The 18,568-nt window shown below is 46.1% G+C and overlaps 1 protein-coding gene across 12 annotated transcripts; it reads right to left on the reverse strand.

Annotated features, from left to right (window-relative positions):
* Positions 1-238: 238 nt before the first annotated feature.
* Positions 239-18,481, reverse strand: DDB2 (damage specific DNA binding protein 2). Of its 12 annotated transcripts, none has more exons than XM_068945745.1 (12): positions 16,546-16,734; positions 15,154-15,233; positions 14,686-14,872; positions 12,043-12,173; positions 10,745-10,936; positions 9,750-9,895; positions 6,681-6,780; positions 4,666-4,843; positions 2,992-3,137; positions 2,543-2,707; positions 2,180-2,225; positions 239-1,459 (listed from the first exon to the last, which is right to left on the reverse strand). In XM_068945745.1, exons 1-12 carry the CDS (start codon positions 16,595-16,597, stop codon positions 1,215-1,217), a joined length of 1,668 nt encoding a protein of 555 aa, XP_068801846.1. In that variant the 5' UTR covers positions 16,598-16,734; the 3' UTR covers positions 239-1,214. The 12 variants fall into 12 exon arrangements, with proteins under 12 accessions (XP_068801846.1, XP_068801851.1, XP_068801848.1 ...); XM_068945750.1 differs by having other exon boundaries at positions 14,985-15,233; positions 16,546-16,679; XM_068945747.1 differs by lacking the exon at positions 9,750-9,895 and adding an exon at positions 7,869-8,035 and having other exon boundaries at positions 14,985-15,233; positions 16,546-16,563.
* Positions 18,482-18,568: the final 87 nt, after the last annotated feature.

Genomic DNA, 18,568 nt, shown 5'->3' on the forward strand with positions numbered 1-18,568 from the left:
TATGTGCTCAGTGTTGAAAAACAGGCAGAACTTCTTGCAGCAGGCTCCCTCTCAAGGTAGGAGCAGGGAATTTCATCCCCTCTTTACAATCCCCTGTACAGCAGAATGAGAAGTGAAATAAACTGGATTTTGGCTGCAGCAGCCATCTGTAGCTATCAGCTTATATTGCAACTTGTCTAACTCAGAAGGGTCCTTTGTAGACACAGTGCAAGCAGCCACTCTCTATATCACAGAAGAATTTCAGTTTAGTACAAAACTTTATTAATATCAATACTGCAAAACTAAAAAAGTGAACATAGAATCTGAGCAGGTTTGGAGCCTGGTCCCATCCATCAACCTCTGGGACAGCAACAAAGCCCCAGACAGCTTTGTAAACAAACTAGAAAAAGCAAAACTTTTAAGTTTAACGGCAGTCTTGAGATTTGGCTCTGAGAAAGGATGTTTGGAAGAAACTCATGTTTGTTTTAAAAACACTCCTATACAACGTTCTGAAGCACATAGGCATAGATGAAAACATTACCTAAGGTGCGCCAAGAAAGAGTAGAGCTCTGAAAGTAAAAACTACAGAATCAGTAGGATCCCAGCTCAACACTGCCCTTGCATCCCATGAGGCAGATCAAGAGCTCTGGCATCATATTGGTCTTCATGGTCTAGTTAAATAGCTGCAAGCACAGAATAGGCTAAGTCTGAGGTTTTGACAGATGCACAGTCTGCAAAGAGCTTGCACATGGAAGAGGTTGGTGTTCCCTAGGTCACCCAAGCTACACATCACCTCCCCCCTGTGAACGTTCTGCCTTTTCAGGACATGGCCCCGGTTAGCAAAGGCTTTCTCAGCTCCGCTTGACTAAAATGGGCTGGGGATCCTGCTGTGAGCTGCTCCACAGCACACTGCTGGAGATGGTAACCTCCGACAGAGTGATGACAAGCAGATGTGGTAGGCTGGAAGCATTAACCTCAGCAGGGTCTGATAACATCTCTCCATGGCCTAAAGTTTCCCTAGTGCCTCCTAAATGGGTGGTAACCCTGCCTGGAGGAGGAACTGAGTGCCAACATAACTCACTGGAAGGGGAAGCAAAGGGAATCAAGGAAGCAAGATCAGATCCACAGAGGAAGGACAAAGTAGAAGGTTAATGCCCTGCAGGGCTTATGCTGCCCTTTGGTAGGGCTGAATTTGTCCTCTGTGATCCAGAAAGGATCAAAATACTAAATCAGTTCTATAGATCCTTCCCTTTTTGCTTCCTTCCCTGTGATTTGGAGTCTTTGTTCTTTGTTTTTGCCTCCTCAACTTCCCAAGACAGTAACTTAGTTTTGACTTTGCTTGTCCCAGGGTTTGCCTGCCTTTGCCCTCCACGTCTGGACAAACTCCGGTTTCCAATCCCCTGTTCTGTCATGGCTTTCAAAAGATGTTCTTGCTTCTTGGCCACCATCTCCTCCCGGCTCCAGATCAGAATATTAAAGCCTGAGAGGAAAAATTAAACACCCTGCTTCAGAAATTCCATGTCAAGTATAATACCATAGATATAATGTAGAATTGCTGTCTATGTCAGTTAAGTGCCAGAAATTCAGAATGCTTAGTCTATTCTAAGCTATTTCCTAGGCACAGAGAAAGGGAAGTTATTTAGTGCAGACACCATCTCCACATGGCCATAGAAATTTGACATAATTAAGAAACATAATTGAGTAATTCCTGATCTCATATCTGTCATAGGTATGAGGCCCAAATCTAAAGCCAGCTCCCTTAGTCCCAGACAGCCTAGGAAAGCTTGAGTAATCTTGGCTGTGAAGCCTGGGAAATGAGGCAAGTAAACAGAAGGGAGAGGGCTGCAGTCTAGCCGGAAAAAGTCTTTTTTTCTGTCCTGTTTCTCCCACTGTTACGTGGCCAGCAGATGGCAGCAGCTACCTGCTCAGAGGAGGCTGATTTTTCTCTCTGGACTTCATGCTCTCAAGGATGTTTCAAAGGACGTGACTAGCAACCTGTCTTGTAACTGCAAAGGTGGGAGATTGAAAAGGTCTTGATCTCTTTTACAGATGCATGAAGCTAGAGACTGCCACTGGCAGAACCATTAGTGGGATTTGGGAACCCCTCACTCACAGCTTGCTTTAGTCTGGAGGAACAGGCCCGCCCTTTTCTGGGACTGGAACACACTAGTACTTAGTACCTCAGGTTCTCTTTACTTACCCATGCCAGAAGCCAGTGTGTCTCCCATAGGGTTGAATTTATTGAGCTGCAAATGGAAACATAATGACAGTCTGTAAGGGCATCACTGGTTATATAACAGAGTCATAAGAGCATCACTGCTGATATAACAGCAACAAACAATCTGGAAACCAGAACGTTCCCTAAAGAATACCACAAAAAACCCACAGATGACCAGGGAACAGCCCTGCTCAAGTCAGCAGCTTTAGCTGGCAGCCACAGCCCCATGAGAGCGTGAGCCTGTCACAAGTAAGGAGGACATTTCTATTATTTCAGTCCCTAAAACATCTCTCTCAGCTGCAGGTCAATACACAACAGTCCCTTTAGCTGCAGCGCCCAACTCACCGAGATTATACCAGATGCATTCGGGTCATGGAGCTGACACACCATCTCTCCGGTGTTTCCATCAAATATATCCACAGTCCGCAGTTCATTCACTGTATACCCTGGGAACTTAGGGTCTGGGTAGCGACCTGCTACAATGAGGTCATAGCGAGGGTGCCACGTAGCCTAGTCGTAGAGCAGAGTGATGGAAAGTTAGAGACAGGGACAGAGCTCACGCTGATGCACGCCAGAAACTAAGAGCTGGCAGCATGAACTGCAGTAGTTTCTATATTCCACTCAGAGCCTGAGTAACGTGAGCGTCATCAGACTAGTGCTCTGCTGGGAATGCAGCAGTGTTAACATCGACCCACCGCCAACCTATCCTGACTGGAAATCAGACCATTTCTTCTACAACTTGCTGCTAGCACCAAGTTTGATACCTCTTCTCAGGCTGTACTAGCTTAACTTACCTTGATAGGTGTGAGGTGCTGGAACTGCCGATGCGGATGTGGGATCAGATGCTGTGGCTTGGTCCAGTCTGAAGATGAGTAAACCCTGATTTCACTGCGCTGGTCTGTGGTCAGGAGCTTGGCACCATCTGTTGGGCTAAAGTAAGCTAGGAAAGGGGGACAATAAAGCAAACAAAAGATCACAGTGCTGTGATTAACAAGAAACATAAAAGCCTGGCTGGTTACCCATTAATACATCTTTGATAGGGCTCTGAATACGGCCATGTGTGCCAACAGACAAGTCTTTACCCCTCTCATCCAATAACTCAAACCTCTTGTGAAGAGTAAATTGAAACCTACAGCGCTCCAGTAGATAGAAAGAATCATTCTCATTTTAAAGTTATAGAAACAGATATTGCAAAGAAAGGAACTTGCTCAGTCGAACGGAAAGCTAGTGGAAAAGCCTGAAACAGGCCCTTGCAATTTGGACTTTCACAAACAGGTACAACCATACACCGAAAGAACAGAGCCAAAGTAATTTTGAGTCCTGTGCCCTGTTTTTGCCAAAGGAACTGCTCCAATAAATCCAGTTTTCTAATCGCTGCCGCTGCTGATGCTTCCAGCCAAACCCCTCAAGGCACAGTTCCAGTTTGCTATGGCCAGTCTAAAACTGTGCTGCTGCTGCCCTATCCCCTCTCCTGCCTCTGGCCACACATCCCACTGACTTCTTCGTTTGGTATTAGCAAGTGCGCAACTTCAAATCTGACTGAAAGCTAACATTGCAACAACAACAAAAGCTGACCTGAGCAGACTCTCCGAAAAGGCTCTTCATCTTCAGTACCAACACAAAGAAAAGGGCAGGCATGCAGGACTATCATTTCAGCAAAAAGGCAGTCAGAAATCGGTTGACAGTGACAGTGAAATGCCATCTGTAGGGTGCAGTTCCACAGCAACTTAAGCCAACCTAAATGAGGGCTACTGGTATTTCATTCTCTTCTCTATTCCAGGCCACACATATCTGACCCCCATCCTTTGTACTGGCAGTCCAGCTGCTGTTATTTTCAGTTTTTAGCTGACTCAAGTGCCTGAACTGGCTTGCCACACAGCCTCTGAGCACGAGGGCCAGCACAAGAGAGGAGACTGCAGTGTGCGGCTGAGGGCGGAGGGACACCTTTTTGGCAGCCCCACTTTAGATCTGCTTAAGCTGCCATGAAACCACACTCTCTGGGAAACCCGCAAGGTGGTACTGCAGAGAACAAAGAGCACTGAGCTACCTAGGATAAGTCTGTCATAAACCACAAAGACAATACGTTTAAGTGTCTTTCCATCATCCACCGCAGTTCAGAATCATGTACTCATAAGGTAAAAGACAGGTGTTAGCAAGTTCTATCAACGTTCTCCAGAAGGACTCTTAGGTAAAGTTCATATTCAATGCTCGCATTTAAAAATGACATGACACTTGAATGGTTTGTAATTGATTGTATTGAGGCTTGCTCCAAAATAGTCTGGTCTTTCACGAAACACAGAGCGACAACTGAAAGAAACAAAACCAACTCACACTTTCAGGAAGAGGAGCAAGACAGAACCCAAAAATCAGTGGATATAGACTCCAGACAAAAAGGAGAGTAAGGGAAATACACGAATGGGCAGTCTGGCAGACATCCATACTGAGAAATCCCTATCTCATGAACTTACCTGCATTGACAGGTTTGTCATGAGGAAGCACATGGAGAAAATTTGTTTTGTCCTTGATATTCCTCAGGTCCCAGATTTTGACTGTCTGGTCCACAGAGGCTGTGGCCAACAACCACTCACATCGAGAGTTAAGCTCCACATGAGTCACTTTCTTCTTGTGTAATTTCAGCTTCCAAATCTGCAGCAGAGGAAACAGAAAATCACACAGAAAAGAAACATCAAAGACCAGAGTAAAGAAAGGGAGTAATAATAGGTCCGTGCAAAGTGAAGAGGTCATGCATTTACAAACTAAGAAAAATGTCTATGATACAACAAGAGTTTATCTGCTGGAAACAAGAAAGGAGAAGAATGACCTTGTGAACCATTTACTTATAGGAGGACTCTGATCCACCATTTTATTATAGCTACGAGAAAGGAAAATATGATCCCTGGTTCATGGGGGGAAGCGTTAGCACCACTGCACAATGCAAGACCCGAGCTGGAATGCTGTACACTGTGCCACTCTTCCACCTGCAGAAAGATTAAAATAAACTGGAACAGTTACAGAAATGGTCTGCAAAGATAAGATGAAGAATGAATGGCCTGCTTCATTGAAGAAGACCAAAAGAGATTTGTAAAATAAAAAGGAAAGCTGAGAGGGGATATAATTTCCTTCTAGAAATACAACAGAAAAGAAACATGAGGGAAGGAGAAATACTTCCATTAACAACTAGGTATAAACTGGCCATGAATAAATTTATGCTGGAAGTCACAAGATTGTTTCTAATCCAAGAGGTGAAGCTGGCCCATCCTCCCTGAAATAGCAGGCAGAACAAAATCAAAACAAACCCTAAATGTCTTTAGGATGGACTGTAATAAATTTATTAAGTGGCTAGAGGACTTGACATCCCAGAAGGCCTCCTTCTTGTCCTGTGTCCCTACTTTCATCTAAATGAGGCAGCATTTGAGATTTCTGACATACTTTAACGATCACTTCATCTTAGAGAGAGTTCCCATCATGAAGATGGATGTCCCTTGCCAGTACAGAGCATAAGGGTTCATTTGCCAGAAATATATTAACCCCCTATTAAGGCAATCAATGCTGAGGCAATAAATACACCTTGGTTATGATCCCTGCAGCCTTTAACAGGGCAAGCTGTCGTTTCAGGGCACTTCAGAAGCAAATATGAGAACTATGAGCGCTGAAGTATAGTTTTTTTTGTCTCTTAGCAGCAGTGAGAAACAGGAGAAACTCAGAGATAAAGAAAACCATGAAGTGATTTTTCCACTGTCGCCAGGAAAGGGGAAAGCATGGATCTCCCAAGTACAGAAAAGACCATCACATTCTTTCAGGAGAAAAGAAAAGAGAAAGGAAGCAACTAACCTTGAACGAGCATGATTTATTTGGAGTACTCATGACTCTGCCCACTAATTTAGACAATTTCTCTACCCCGCAGCTTTTGGGGTGGCAAAGTCTCACAGATGTTACCATTACAGAGCAGAGAAATGATGACTCCATTCTCTTGTACAGCAGGCTTTTGGAAGCAAGGCCCACGGCAAGTCTGCCCTCTAAGTAGGCTTCTGTACTACTCTGGATTAGCAGGAACAGCCTGCCCTCTCGTGTCTAATGGTAGCAGTGCAATTTCTATCCCAGTATTTACTAAATTACTGTTGGGTACTTACCCCGAGATCACAGAAGGGTGCCGGGCAAAGCAGTATCTCCCAAATGACTCCCATTAGCGCATAAAGTTTTTGGAAGCATGAAGGTTGCTGGCAGAGGGTGCTTACATCTTCAGGTTACCCTAATAACTACTTTTCCCAATAGTCAAATGCTCCTAAGAAAGGGGCAGCTCATCACACAGTCCCTAACCATGAATTGTTAGCAGGGCGCTCACCAGTGTGAACGTTTCTTGTGAATGGGAGACATGGAGGAAGTCCAACCACCTAGATACTCAGTGGACTCATCATGTATGAAGAGAGAGCACGTGAGCCATCAGAATTCCCGTAGAGGAGACACTGCAGGGAGCCATACCAACCTCTTCACCAGAAGTGCTGAGCAGGACCACGTGTCCTACATTATCGCCCGTCACCACAGCACGGCAGCTTGCAGACACATCAACGCTGCAGTACCAGCAACTAGAGGGAAAGATATAAAATCAGTGCTGCCTCCTACAGGCTTTGGGAAGCAGGGGAGTTCTGGTTCACATCCTTTCCATCTCTGACTAGCGAGACTGCAACTGACTGCAACTGCCATCTCCTGCCTGATGGCATGGGCCTGAACTTCAGGCAGAGGGCCAAGCTTATCGGGAGAGCTTTCTGTTGGAATAATTTCCAAGTCATTTGCCAAATGCTCTTTAGATGGAGCGTGACATGTTGGGACAGTGGAACACAACTGCGGCTGAAAAGCTGCATGACGCTTGCACATAGACACACCTTGGGAAAGATCAGAACACCCTTGTGATGTTGACAAACGTACAGGAACAGCTTTACAATGAGGTTTTCCACAAAACGCTGAAGCAGCAGTAAAGAAAAGACAAAAGCTTTGGACTGGAAAATCGCACCTCTAAACCTGCTCTAGGAAACAAAACCATAGACTTATCTGAGATAGACATATGTTTTAACCCCAGCTTTACTGGGAGGATGGGGGAAGTGAGAGTGAATTCTGGATCCTTTGGGAACTTGTTGGGAAGCCTCACTTTTGCAGGGATGACTTATACTAGAATTCATGGCCATAGACATCAGCATGGCAAACCTGACCCCTCCAGAAGGGCAGCCAGGTTAACTCTGTAAGCTCACACTCAGGATTTTTGTTTTTTTGGCTTTCCTATGCTGCCTGAGCTGCTAACCTGCACAAAAAACACAGATCGCTGACCACAATGAAGAGAAGGAAGTTATTCTGCTCTTCTCACCTCATGCTTTCTAAAGTGAAGCGCTGTCAGCATCTGCAAGACACCAGAGGGAGTCACCAGAAAGCGACACCAGATGGTGCACGCGGTATGTTTGGCTGCTGCAGAAGCCTAAGTGCCCTGTGGCTGCCTAGCTCGTTGCCCACCCTGCAGGTTCCAGGTCGGGACCAAGAGCTGATCTCCAAGCTCCCTTATGGAACCAATCCATACCAAGAGCCTCCTGATCCTGGCAAAGGAGCAGATGTCAGAGAGCAGAAGAAGAACCACAGCGGTAAAAGCAAGGAGCAGACATTCAACCTTGCCCTGCTCCCTTCTCACCAAACATCATGGTACTCATGGCCACAGTCTGGGGCACGGGAGATCACCTGCACCGCTCTGCCCTCAAGGTCCTGCAGACTTAGGGTGCCATCCCCTGATGCCACATAAAGCTTCACTGTCTCATAGGGACTGAACTTGATGTCTCCGAGAGAATCTCCTGGCCCTTTCTGGAACACACACAAAGCCAAGAGACACCAAGGTTACACTGGAAGACAGAATCTTAATACAACACTCATCCCCTGGAACATGCTGCTGATTTCCCTCAGTACTATACACTGAACTACTGCAGTATGTTTCCCGACAGGAGAAATATATGTGAACTGTGTTTTTTCTAAGCTGTTTTCAACCTGAGCACATGTATTCTGAGCCTGCAGGTTCAACCTCACCATTTTGGGCTGCAAATCTCATTAGCAGCACTGTTTCCTCTGCTACAGAGAGTAGCATGAACCTGCAGCAAACCGCCTGGCGCAGCCCAGGCTTAGGAGATCACAAGCAAAACCAGCACCATTCCAGACTGAAACCACATGAAATCTCATGGCAGCCCTGCCCCAAGCTCTTCTTATAGACTTCACTCACCAGTTCCCCAGAGGTCGCTTCCAGTACCATATCTGATCTTTCCCAAGGTATCAGCAGGAGGGATGAGAGCTGTGCAAGAAGAAATCTGACTAACTGCATGGCACAGAGACCTTATCCCAAGACTGGCTACCCCCAGTCGGTCTACTGACCCAACATGTGGAAGCCTTACGCAAACAGAGACAGAAAAGAAGGGCACTAACTGAGAGTCCCAAAGCCCTTTGATGCTCAAGTGCATTCCATCTGCTGCTGACAGAGCAACTACTTAACAAAGTCTCACTCTAAATACTAGCTTTCAAGAAGCCAGGGAAGATGAAAAAAGCTCTTCCAGAGAGCTTGCCTGTCCTCATAGCAGTGGCAGGAGGATGGCGTGCTGTTTCAGATCCAGGCATCACTACTGTCATCAGTAACAGGCATTACACTGGGATGTAAGACCCTCCTCCCCAAGGGTCTCGTCTGTCCTTCCTTGCTCATCTGGCCAGTCACCTGAGCACTGGTTGGGTTCACCTTCTGCTCTACGACAAGGTTGCAGCCGGAGCAGCCAATCTGGAAACCAACCAGGACACCTGCTACTAGAAAGACACAGCTGGGGAAAACTGAAAGGCTAAAGAGGAGGCTAGTCCAGATTTCTCTAACTCACCTTTAAGCACTGAATTGAAGCAACTAAGTTAGAAGCTCAGGTTTACTCATGAGTCCACAGAAAGAGCAGCACTCTGAGAGGGTGATTCTGAGCAGGTGGCCAGAATTGCCTAGAGAGATTCATTTCCTTTTCCTTTCATTACTGAGGGAGTCCAGATTCTTAACTTTGATCAAGTGCTAAAAGTTAGCTGGGATGAATCGAGGTGACACCTTGGACCAGGAGCACTGAGGGGACTCGATAAATTGCCCTGTAAAAACCATCTGGCAGCAAGCAGCATTGCTAACAGGCGTAGAGCTTAGACAGTTCCCAGGACACAGAGCTATGGGGAGTGTAAGAATCTGCAGCTGAGGAAATCTACTGGCACCCCTCACCTCCCCATGTATAACAGGAAAAAGTAAGCATCAAAGAGTCCCTCCCCTTAATGAAGCAAAGGTCTCTCCTACCCACCACCCTTTTTCAGGAAAAAATCAGAAGGGAGAGCAAGCCTCCCTGGAAGACAGAGGATCCCTGAAATTTAGAGGATAAAGGAGATGTACGTGGAGAAGAGGAAGCCCAACTCTCACATGTTAGAAACAAACACATCTCTCTCTCTCTCTCTCTCTCTCTCTCTCTTTGTAGTGCTCCTGCCAGCAGGACACAGAGGCCCAAAAAACTGTGGTATTTCTTACTCCCAGTCCTCGGTGCTGGTGAAGACCCGGAGAGTATTGCCATTAAAATCCTGCAGAGTGGTAGTGCCGGCAACTGACGATGTGTACAGCTGACTAGGGTTAAAAGGGTTAAACTTCATTCCTGTGATGGCCCCTCCAGCTCCCATCTACAAGGAAGGGGATGAACAAAAGAAAAAGCCACTGAGTGATGGAGAAGGAGGAAAGTGCCTTCTGTAACTCTGCATTCACTGCTATGTCCTTAACATCAACAGTGAAAACACACCACAGCCCTTCGGGGGGCAAAGACAACCAGGCCTTCCCACATGACAGCTGTCTGGGCAACTGCCCTCCCGAGAGAAGAAAACTTCAACTCTTCCAGTCCCCAGGCAGTATACTCCTTGGCTGGCAGGCACCACACTATCTACAAAAAGAAATAAAGATGACTCTGGAATTTTTGGAGGATAAACCTCCCAGTGTATATCTATGTTACTTTAGAAAGGGGGCAAAAGTTGCATAATAGGAACGGGGAGAGCTGAATATAGCAATGAGGCGGCATGCCAGCTACAGAAATCGTTCACTCTACTTTAGTTTCTTGCTTCAGATGAAGGGACTTCATTTCTCCCCGCTCAGACAGATATTTCTTCATCTGTTACAGAATAAGAGGTGAGCAGAGAAAGATCAAGACCTAAACCAGACAGATCCTCTCTGCCTACTTGTTTCTGGATTCCCTTTAAGATAACTGTTTCATCAGTTGCTGAATTATCCTCCCACTGAAAACACACCGTGGACTGCTTCATTATGAATTCACTCAACGCACCTCAGTTCTCCCCATGCTAAAACAGTCTGGGCCTGAGGAACAGACGTGCTGTTGCACCTCGATTCTGCCCCACAATGCTGGCTGCTCTGCAACCCAACACCCTTATGTGCTTCTCACAATAGATTTCAGTTTTGATCGGCAGTATTTGGTGGTACTCCAGTTTTCTCCTCCTACCCATTCCACACACCCAGGGACTTACCCCTTTAATGAAGCAAGTTTTATTAAGTACTTCATAGTCCCAAAGGATGATGTCTCCACCTTTGGAACCAACAGCTACAGTACTGGGGTGTGTCGGATGCCATTCCAGGCAAGTCACTCTCCTGTCGAAGGGACTTGCTGTTCGAAAAAGGCGGTACGAGGCAAGAGAACGCAGAAAGGGCAGCTGCAGACACTGTTAAGAAGATGAAGAGAATTAGTACTTGTGCAGGGATCCCTGAATATCTCTGAATAACGAGCGCCGCCAACAATTTCCAATTGCCACTAGCGTTAGTACATTCACATAAAATGCTAAGCTTCTCTGCGGAATGAAAAGAACATGCCGCCCCAAGGGAAACGGCCTGGGACCCAAAAAATCCCCATCAGCCATAGCAGTCAGAGAGCAACAAAGAATTGAGAAAAATCACCCTTTAAACAATGTACAGGGAACTAAGCCTCTTGGGCTGAGCTACACAGGCAGGATAATTAATATTAACAAGGGAGGAGAACATGCCTCCTCCCTCCAGAAAAAGGCTCGGGTGACTATCTATGAATTTACTGAGTATCCAAAAGTGTTATCATCCAAAGATATAATATTACGGTCCTCCATCCAAACTGCTTGCAGCTCAACAATACAGCATAAGAAAGATGGAATTAAACACACTTGAAATAGGGAATGAGAAAGCATGCTAAGATTGTATTGCTATTCAGCTGAGGCGCGGGTATTGCTGGATGGGCGTGGGGGTTTCACTCTCGTTTGGAAACTTAAAATAGATAAATCACCCAGACGATAAAATTAGCCCAGGTGCTTCCCACCTATGGATGTTACAGAAAAAGTTTTTTTTTTAAATGAAAGAAGAAATATGACAGTGAAAACAGTAAAACACTAGGGGCTGGGTGAAATGTGGCTGGGAAGAGGACAAATGAACACCAATACTAGCACCATGAGCAAAGTAGAGCAGGTCCAAAAACAATCAGATAGAGCACTCTGATTAACGTGTGAAAGCAGCGCTGGGCAGTATCTCCAACAAGAGAGCAGTATCTTTAAATACGACTCAGGGAAGCGCAGAATTAACAGAGGATAAAACGTAGGGTGACAAGGCCACGTCAATGGAAAGAGAAAGCCATCTCAGCACTTGCATTTTACAGGATTAGGAAACACGAGGGCGTGTCAGACTCTGAGCCACAGATCGTGTCGGTGAGGAACTTTAAGCCCGTTTCAGGTTTCCCTGCTTGTGTTCCAAGATATCTTTTGTAGAAAATTGGGATGTCCAACAGGTCACGAAGGAGAAACTTGCTTACCTGCCTGAGCTGTGCCCGGATAGAGCCTCCCAGCATGTTCTGGTAGACATAATGGACAATGCTGCACTGCCTCTCCAGCTGATGCAAAAGGACTCTGGTGTTTCTGATCATGGACCCACCTCTACTCCAACCTGCCAGAAAGCCAAAGAATAAAACTTACCGACAGCTGATGCCTGTCACATGCATTCAGTAAGCAACATGGGAACGTGCCCGCATTTGCTGCTAAACCCAGGGCAGACTCCAGGCACAAGAGAAAAGACTCCAAATGTCTCTTACGCGTCTAAGGCACAGCAGCCCCTGCAACTATGGAGCCCAACGCTTCCCAGAGCCTGCCAGGGCTTTGCATATGCTTCCTCTTGTTAAACCTTTCTGCTCCTCGCCAGTGATTTATCACCAAGAGAATAGGAGGGGACTAAGGACATGCCACAGGTGGTACTTCTCTCGGATAGTTTACAACCTACCCAAATACAACAAAGCTACCTAACCCCCGCCAATGACTTGGAAACGTGCAGTGGGAGGGGGTGAGCTTATAGCAGAGGGAAGGTCAGACTTGTGACCAGCAGAACACCACCACCTGAAAATTCCCCAAGCGTAGTAACACAGGAGTTCCCATGCAGTTCCTGAAACGCCTGCTCGTGAATCAGAACATTCGATCTGCTTGTGCTGTAGCCCATACAGCCTGCCTACAGCACTGCGAGTTTGGTTTTTGATAATAGACTTGCTGACGCCTCATCGCCTGAAAACCTTTCTGTTCAGCGTGAGTTTTGCTGAGAGCACAGACTGCTTCGACATTTTGTTCGTGTTCCAAGTTTTATCTTCAGGGACCTTTGCATGAAAACAGGATCCGTTCAGTCCCATGTCTGTGATCTAATCGTTCCCACAGCAATGGTCCATAACACCCCAGGGGATCTAGATGTCAAATGGCAAGGAAGCATTTCTTAAGAAACAAAAATCCTATTTTCATGTCAGGATATTAATAATAAAATAGGACCAAAACACAGACATCATCCTTCATGACGAGACAGTAAAGGAAATCTTTCTTTAATGCAACACTGTAGCCTAGAGATGCAGTGGTGTGACACTAAACTTCTTTATTCACATGCCAGCATAGCAGGCATGTGTCACACCTGCTGAAATAGATATAAAAACATCTCCATTCAAATTCCTCGTTTTCACAGAAGAGTTAGCATCTTCAGTACTTTCTTCAAAGGTGATACTAGAGGGGTATTTTTTCAGATTCAGTTTTGTTAGGAAGGATAATTTGTTAAGAAGAGAAACTTTCGGACTTTTCTGAATCCAGGGGAAGAAATGTTTTTGATTGCAAGAAACTGAATCTCTCTTATGTTACTTGGGGAAAAAAATCATGTTTTCCAAAGTACATAAAAATCAAAATTGGGACACAGAACGGAAAAGCTCAAATGCAAAAGTTTTTGTCTTCTTGTTTTTAAGAAAGGTGTAAGGGAAAAATAAGCTTGGCCTCGTTTTCCCAAAGTACTAGCCACTTCCAATTCCCTCTGAATCTTATGGGAACTGCAAAACTCACCAAATCTGAAAATCAGGCCGTGAAGTTACAGTAAAAATCTTGTAGCTAAATTAACTAAAAAAGTGTTAATTATCCACCATCATAAGCAGAACTCCTTTTAAACAGAATATTTTATCTTCATTCACTATTCACACTGTCAACTGATCTGAAGGTTGGAGTTACACATCAGAGAATGTGAATGTACAAAATGGCAGAACTCCTGTATCTCCAAATATTAAAAAAAAAAACCCTACAGTAATTTCTGGATCTTAAAAACAAAACAAAAAAAAAGGCACAGAAAGTGTATACTATTTCCACACCAGGCAATAACTCTACTGGTCTCCTAAGCAAAACGTGGAATCAAAAAAATAATGCCCGTAGAAACATGAAAACAATCGTTAGTCTAACCGAAGTCTATACAACTCTCCTGACAATGCAAAGCATGAATCTTTCCAATATCTACGAACTCAACCAGCTCCGTCTCATCATAGCAAAAACGTTTAAGAGACGTTTTCCTAAATTACATACAAGAGAAAAAAAAAAAAAAGCAGATGTGGAGAAGTGATTAGTGGAATTCTGTCCAGTCTAATATAAATACCTAAATATAGAGGTAGAAAGGATGTAGCCTTCCTGCCTACTGTAGGTAAAGTCAGAATATGCAAAGAATATGCCAGTTTAGACTGTATGCTAAACTGTAGGATACCAAGCTTACGATTATGAAACTGCATTAAGAACTACATGACAAAAACAATACATTACAGGGATCGGTCTGTCCTACAATAAAGCAGACATCTGGTAAATCAGGAATTCCACAGAACTTAATCACCCTCCCGTGAGCTGCGACAGAGACTTCAGTGAGCAGGCGTCCAGCAAGGGTAGCAACTTTCAAAAATGAAACATGCATACACATGCACGCTCATTAGACAGATAACTGGAGACTGTAATACCCCACCACGCATCTGTGTATCACTTAATCCTTAATCCTTAATATAATCCAATCCAAACGCTCGTGTTTGAACAGGCTGCAGGCTTGCTGGCATCTTCCCTCTTCAGCTAGTCGATGCCTGTCATTTAGGGTAAATCTGCCTGGCAAAACCAGCAAGAACCTGAGGAAACGTTACCTATTTTCTCTGGGGGTTTGGACGTTTTTCTCACAAACAACCTCTTTGCTTGTGGCTCGTTCTCTATTTCTTCATAGTCTTGTTTCCTTTTCCCAGCTGATTTTGCCAGTTCTGCTAGCTGATGCTCATGTGTCCTCACATGCTTCTTGTCCTTGGGCTGGTTCTCCAGAGCCATTCTGTCTGACCACTGAAAGCGAACAAAGCGTGGAAGGTAAGGCTGCCATACGCTTTTTAGCCGGAAGACAGAGGAGAAAAGGGGACTGAAACACGTCCCAGCGGTCTGGACGCAGTGACTGTACCTGCGCCCTCCTCCATCCGCCTGGCGCTGCCCTCGCGTTGCGCTCTACCGGAGCAGGTTCAATAACCTCTTCCTTGCTCGCACGTGAAAACGAACGCACCCCAGGGCACCCGAGTTGTGTTCGGGCCACAAACGCCTCCGCGGAGCTTTTAAGCTTAAAACCCACAGACCTGCGTAAAGTACCGCTGGGACACCACGTAACGCCGTAGCTGGTTTCTCCGGGAGCTCACTGAGACCTCTTGGGGGGCAGCTAAGGGGAGAGACCGGAGCTTTTACGAAGACGACGCGGCCTGCAGCGCACCGCCCGCAGCAGCGCCCAGGCCGCCGCCCCCGCCGCCCGCCGCCCGCTCCTGCACCCACCCGCCGGCGCCAGGCCTCGCCCGGCCGCTGCCTCTCACCTGGGCTCCGGCGGCCTCGGCTCCCCCGGCCGGCGGCAGCGGGCACCTCCCCGGCCGTTTCATAAGCGGGGCGGGGAAGCGGGCTAGCGGCTCTTCCGCCTCCGCGGCGGCGGTAAGCCCGCAGGCCGCCGGCGCCCCCGCCATGGCGGCCCGGCCCGGCCCCTGGCGGCGGGCCCCGGCGCACAGCCGCCGCCCGGCTCCGCGCTCGGCCGCGCCGGGGCCAAAGGTGCTGTTACGTCTGCGGCGGCCGCCTGGCAGCTTATTATTATTTTGGGGGGCACAGGTCTTCTAGCCTTACATGCTTTTTTTTTCTTTTTAATTGTTATTTTTTTAAACAGAGCGCCGCTTTGGCCTATTGCAGCAGCCTGGCAGGGGCCTGTAGCAACCCCCCCCCCCAAAAAAAAAAAAAAAAAAGATACTGCTTCAAAATACAGCTTTCTCAAGAAGACATATCTGAGGGCTGAGTTGTGTTGGGACTCAACTGCAGAAAAAAAAAAAAGGTAGGCTCTTTAAAGGTAGGTAGAGAAGTCCCAGCAGCGTGGGTTACGCAGTAATTTCTAATGCGCGGCAAGGTGACTCGGGCACTGCTGGCTCTTGTGCAACGAAGCGCGCCAGGAAGGCGAACGGCGAGCCGCGAGGCGGCGGGAGCCCCGAGCGCCACCAGCGACGGCCGCCCCGGGGCCTCGGTGGGCGCCCCCGCCGCCGGGAGCGGGGGCACCCCCTGCTTCAGGTCCACCAGCAGCTATGCCGAGTGATTAAGGTCCGGTCATCCACACAGCTGCCGTTGAACCCAGGTCCTAAAATAGCTGTCACCACTCCTTGGGTTGTTGTTGGGTGGTTGTTTTTTTTTTTTTTGCTATCTTAGAAAATGCATAGAAAAATTACCAAAAGAAACAACAGGGACCCAAACCACACGCTGGACTTTTTTTGCTGAACTATAACAACACTGTATTAGTTCCTGGCACCCTAGGACTAAGTATCAGAATAACATAGAAAAAGTCATAACCCCTGACAGACAGCACTTAATGTCTTTGAGAACATATTAACACATTTGCTAATTAGGTTGACATGTTTTATCAAGCATTTTTATAATACATAACATTGTTCTGAGAACTTACCCATTAACAAGAAATACTGTTAGTAATAATTCAAAGTAGTACTTGCCTTCAGCCCTCAGAAGCCTTGAAGGCTTGATTTCTAAGAAGGGAAATAACATGGGAAAATATCCTTCTTCTCGTAACAGTGATTAGCAGTTTCGTCCACAGGTTTGCGGAAGTCATCGGAGGAGGAGGCACAATCTGTGGAGTTCATCAGGAATCACCAATAAATTTCAAATTAAACTATGTAATTCTTAACATCTGCTTTTCAGATACTTTAAAAGGGTACGTAGCTATGTTTGTAACTGGAAAAAACAGGCCTCGATCCCAGTCGTCTTCAAGTGGATTGAAAGACATCTACTGATTTCCATGATCTATGTACTGCTCCCAAAGTAAACGCTGATCCTGTTATCCAAGTTATTTCCAGCAAAGATGTGCACTTCCTATCCCCCTTCCATTCCTCTGCCTCCAGGGTGAGCTTCCTCGGGCAGAGAACATGCATAGTAACCTAGGGATTTCCCGCTTTGAGCTGTCAATCAGGGCTGTCCTTTTTTTAATCAATTACACCAAGTTTGCTTTCCCTCTAGAGAGTCGCCAGATAGTTTTGTAATTACTATTTACTACGGACAAGAAGAGCAGATAACATATGCAGATAAAAGAAACCCCACTGACCCAGGGTTCCAGAGATAAGTATCGCTGTGCTGGTACGGTACGAAGGACACGCTGCATGCTGAGCAGTCCAGAGAAAGAGTAATTGGAAAAATGTTCTTAAATGTATTTACAGTCTCACACTCTTCAGACCCGATAGTAGTAATGTATGCAGCAAAGTCAGGCAAGTATAATTACGGGTGGGCAGGATATGAGTCTTATTTTTACGATGCCTTTTGTCTGACCTATGATTTTAGTAAAGTTCTGCCTTGGTTATGCATGGCTCTCCAACAGAGAATACAGCAGTGTCGTTACCAGGTCTGGTAAAGCTATACTGCCATTAAGACCATCAACTTGATGGTGTATGTAATAGTATTAGGTATTTTGCCTCCTTGTTGCCAGGATCTTTTTCCAAAGCATGAATGGTTTTGGCTGCTTTAGCGTGACTACTCATGTAAAGAGTACCATCACAGCAACTTGAATTTGGCCTGCATGTGGAAGCGAGCCTGTGTTCTACTAAAAAGTAGGAAAAAACCTATAATCCTCAAGAGATACAAGAGAGAGTAAGTATCATGCTCTCCGACCTCCTTCTAGCCCATGACCTTAACTAAGCTGCCAGGTAATGGGAAAACAGACAAAAAAGTCACTGTTTTAATCACCTCATTTACCTGAGCAATCCATTTTCCCAAAGCTATTCCAGCCTTAGAGGAAAGGCGTGAAGCTGCCACGTCATGCAGGACCCATGCCATTTAATCAGTGTTGGTGAAAGGGTGCAGAGGGCCAGATCCCCAAATGGAAAGCATCTATTTTAGATGCTCTGTGCATGGCTATCAATATCAAAACCAGTATGAAAATCAGCATATGAAAACACAGGATAAATGCTGGATGTAGCATATTAATCTATGACAGATTTTTTTCCTTTTTCTGCTCTTCATTAATGTACATAAAATTGATGATGGAAAGGAAATCTCGAATTAGGGAGCATCTATGCCAAACACCGTTTTTTTTTTTCAGTCGAATATGAAGTTGGTGCTTATATTTTCAGCTATGATTAACTTTTAGGATAAGTTAAAGATCTCGCGTCACTTTTTGAAAGGATACTCATTGTAACACCAACTCAGGGACTTCTTGCGGGTGCCCATCTCCCCGGGAACTCCACGCGCATTAAAAGCGAGCAAAGGATCGGGGCCAAAGCAAATTAAGCAGAATGGTTTCTAACATCTGCTTTCCAACACAGGACTTCCTCGCACGGTAGCACTCCGAAGAAGCAGGAGCACGGATGTGTGGCACGCTCTTCCTTCTGTGAGGCGCTCCGTCTTCCCTTTCTCCACCGATTGAATAAACGTCATTGTGAACTCGCTCCTTGGCGCTGTGTCCCAAGTCGCTTGGAAGCAAAGTAGGGGCAAGGGGCCAGCCAGGCCTCGCAGCTCGCCTGGCGTAAG

This window comes from Struthio camelus, chromosome 5, assembly GCF_040807025.1.
Source record: "Struthio camelus isolate bStrCam1 chromosome 5, bStrCam1.hap1, whole genome shotgun sequence".
NCBI lineage: Eukaryota > Metazoa > Chordata > Aves > Struthioniformes > Struthionidae > Struthio > Struthio camelus.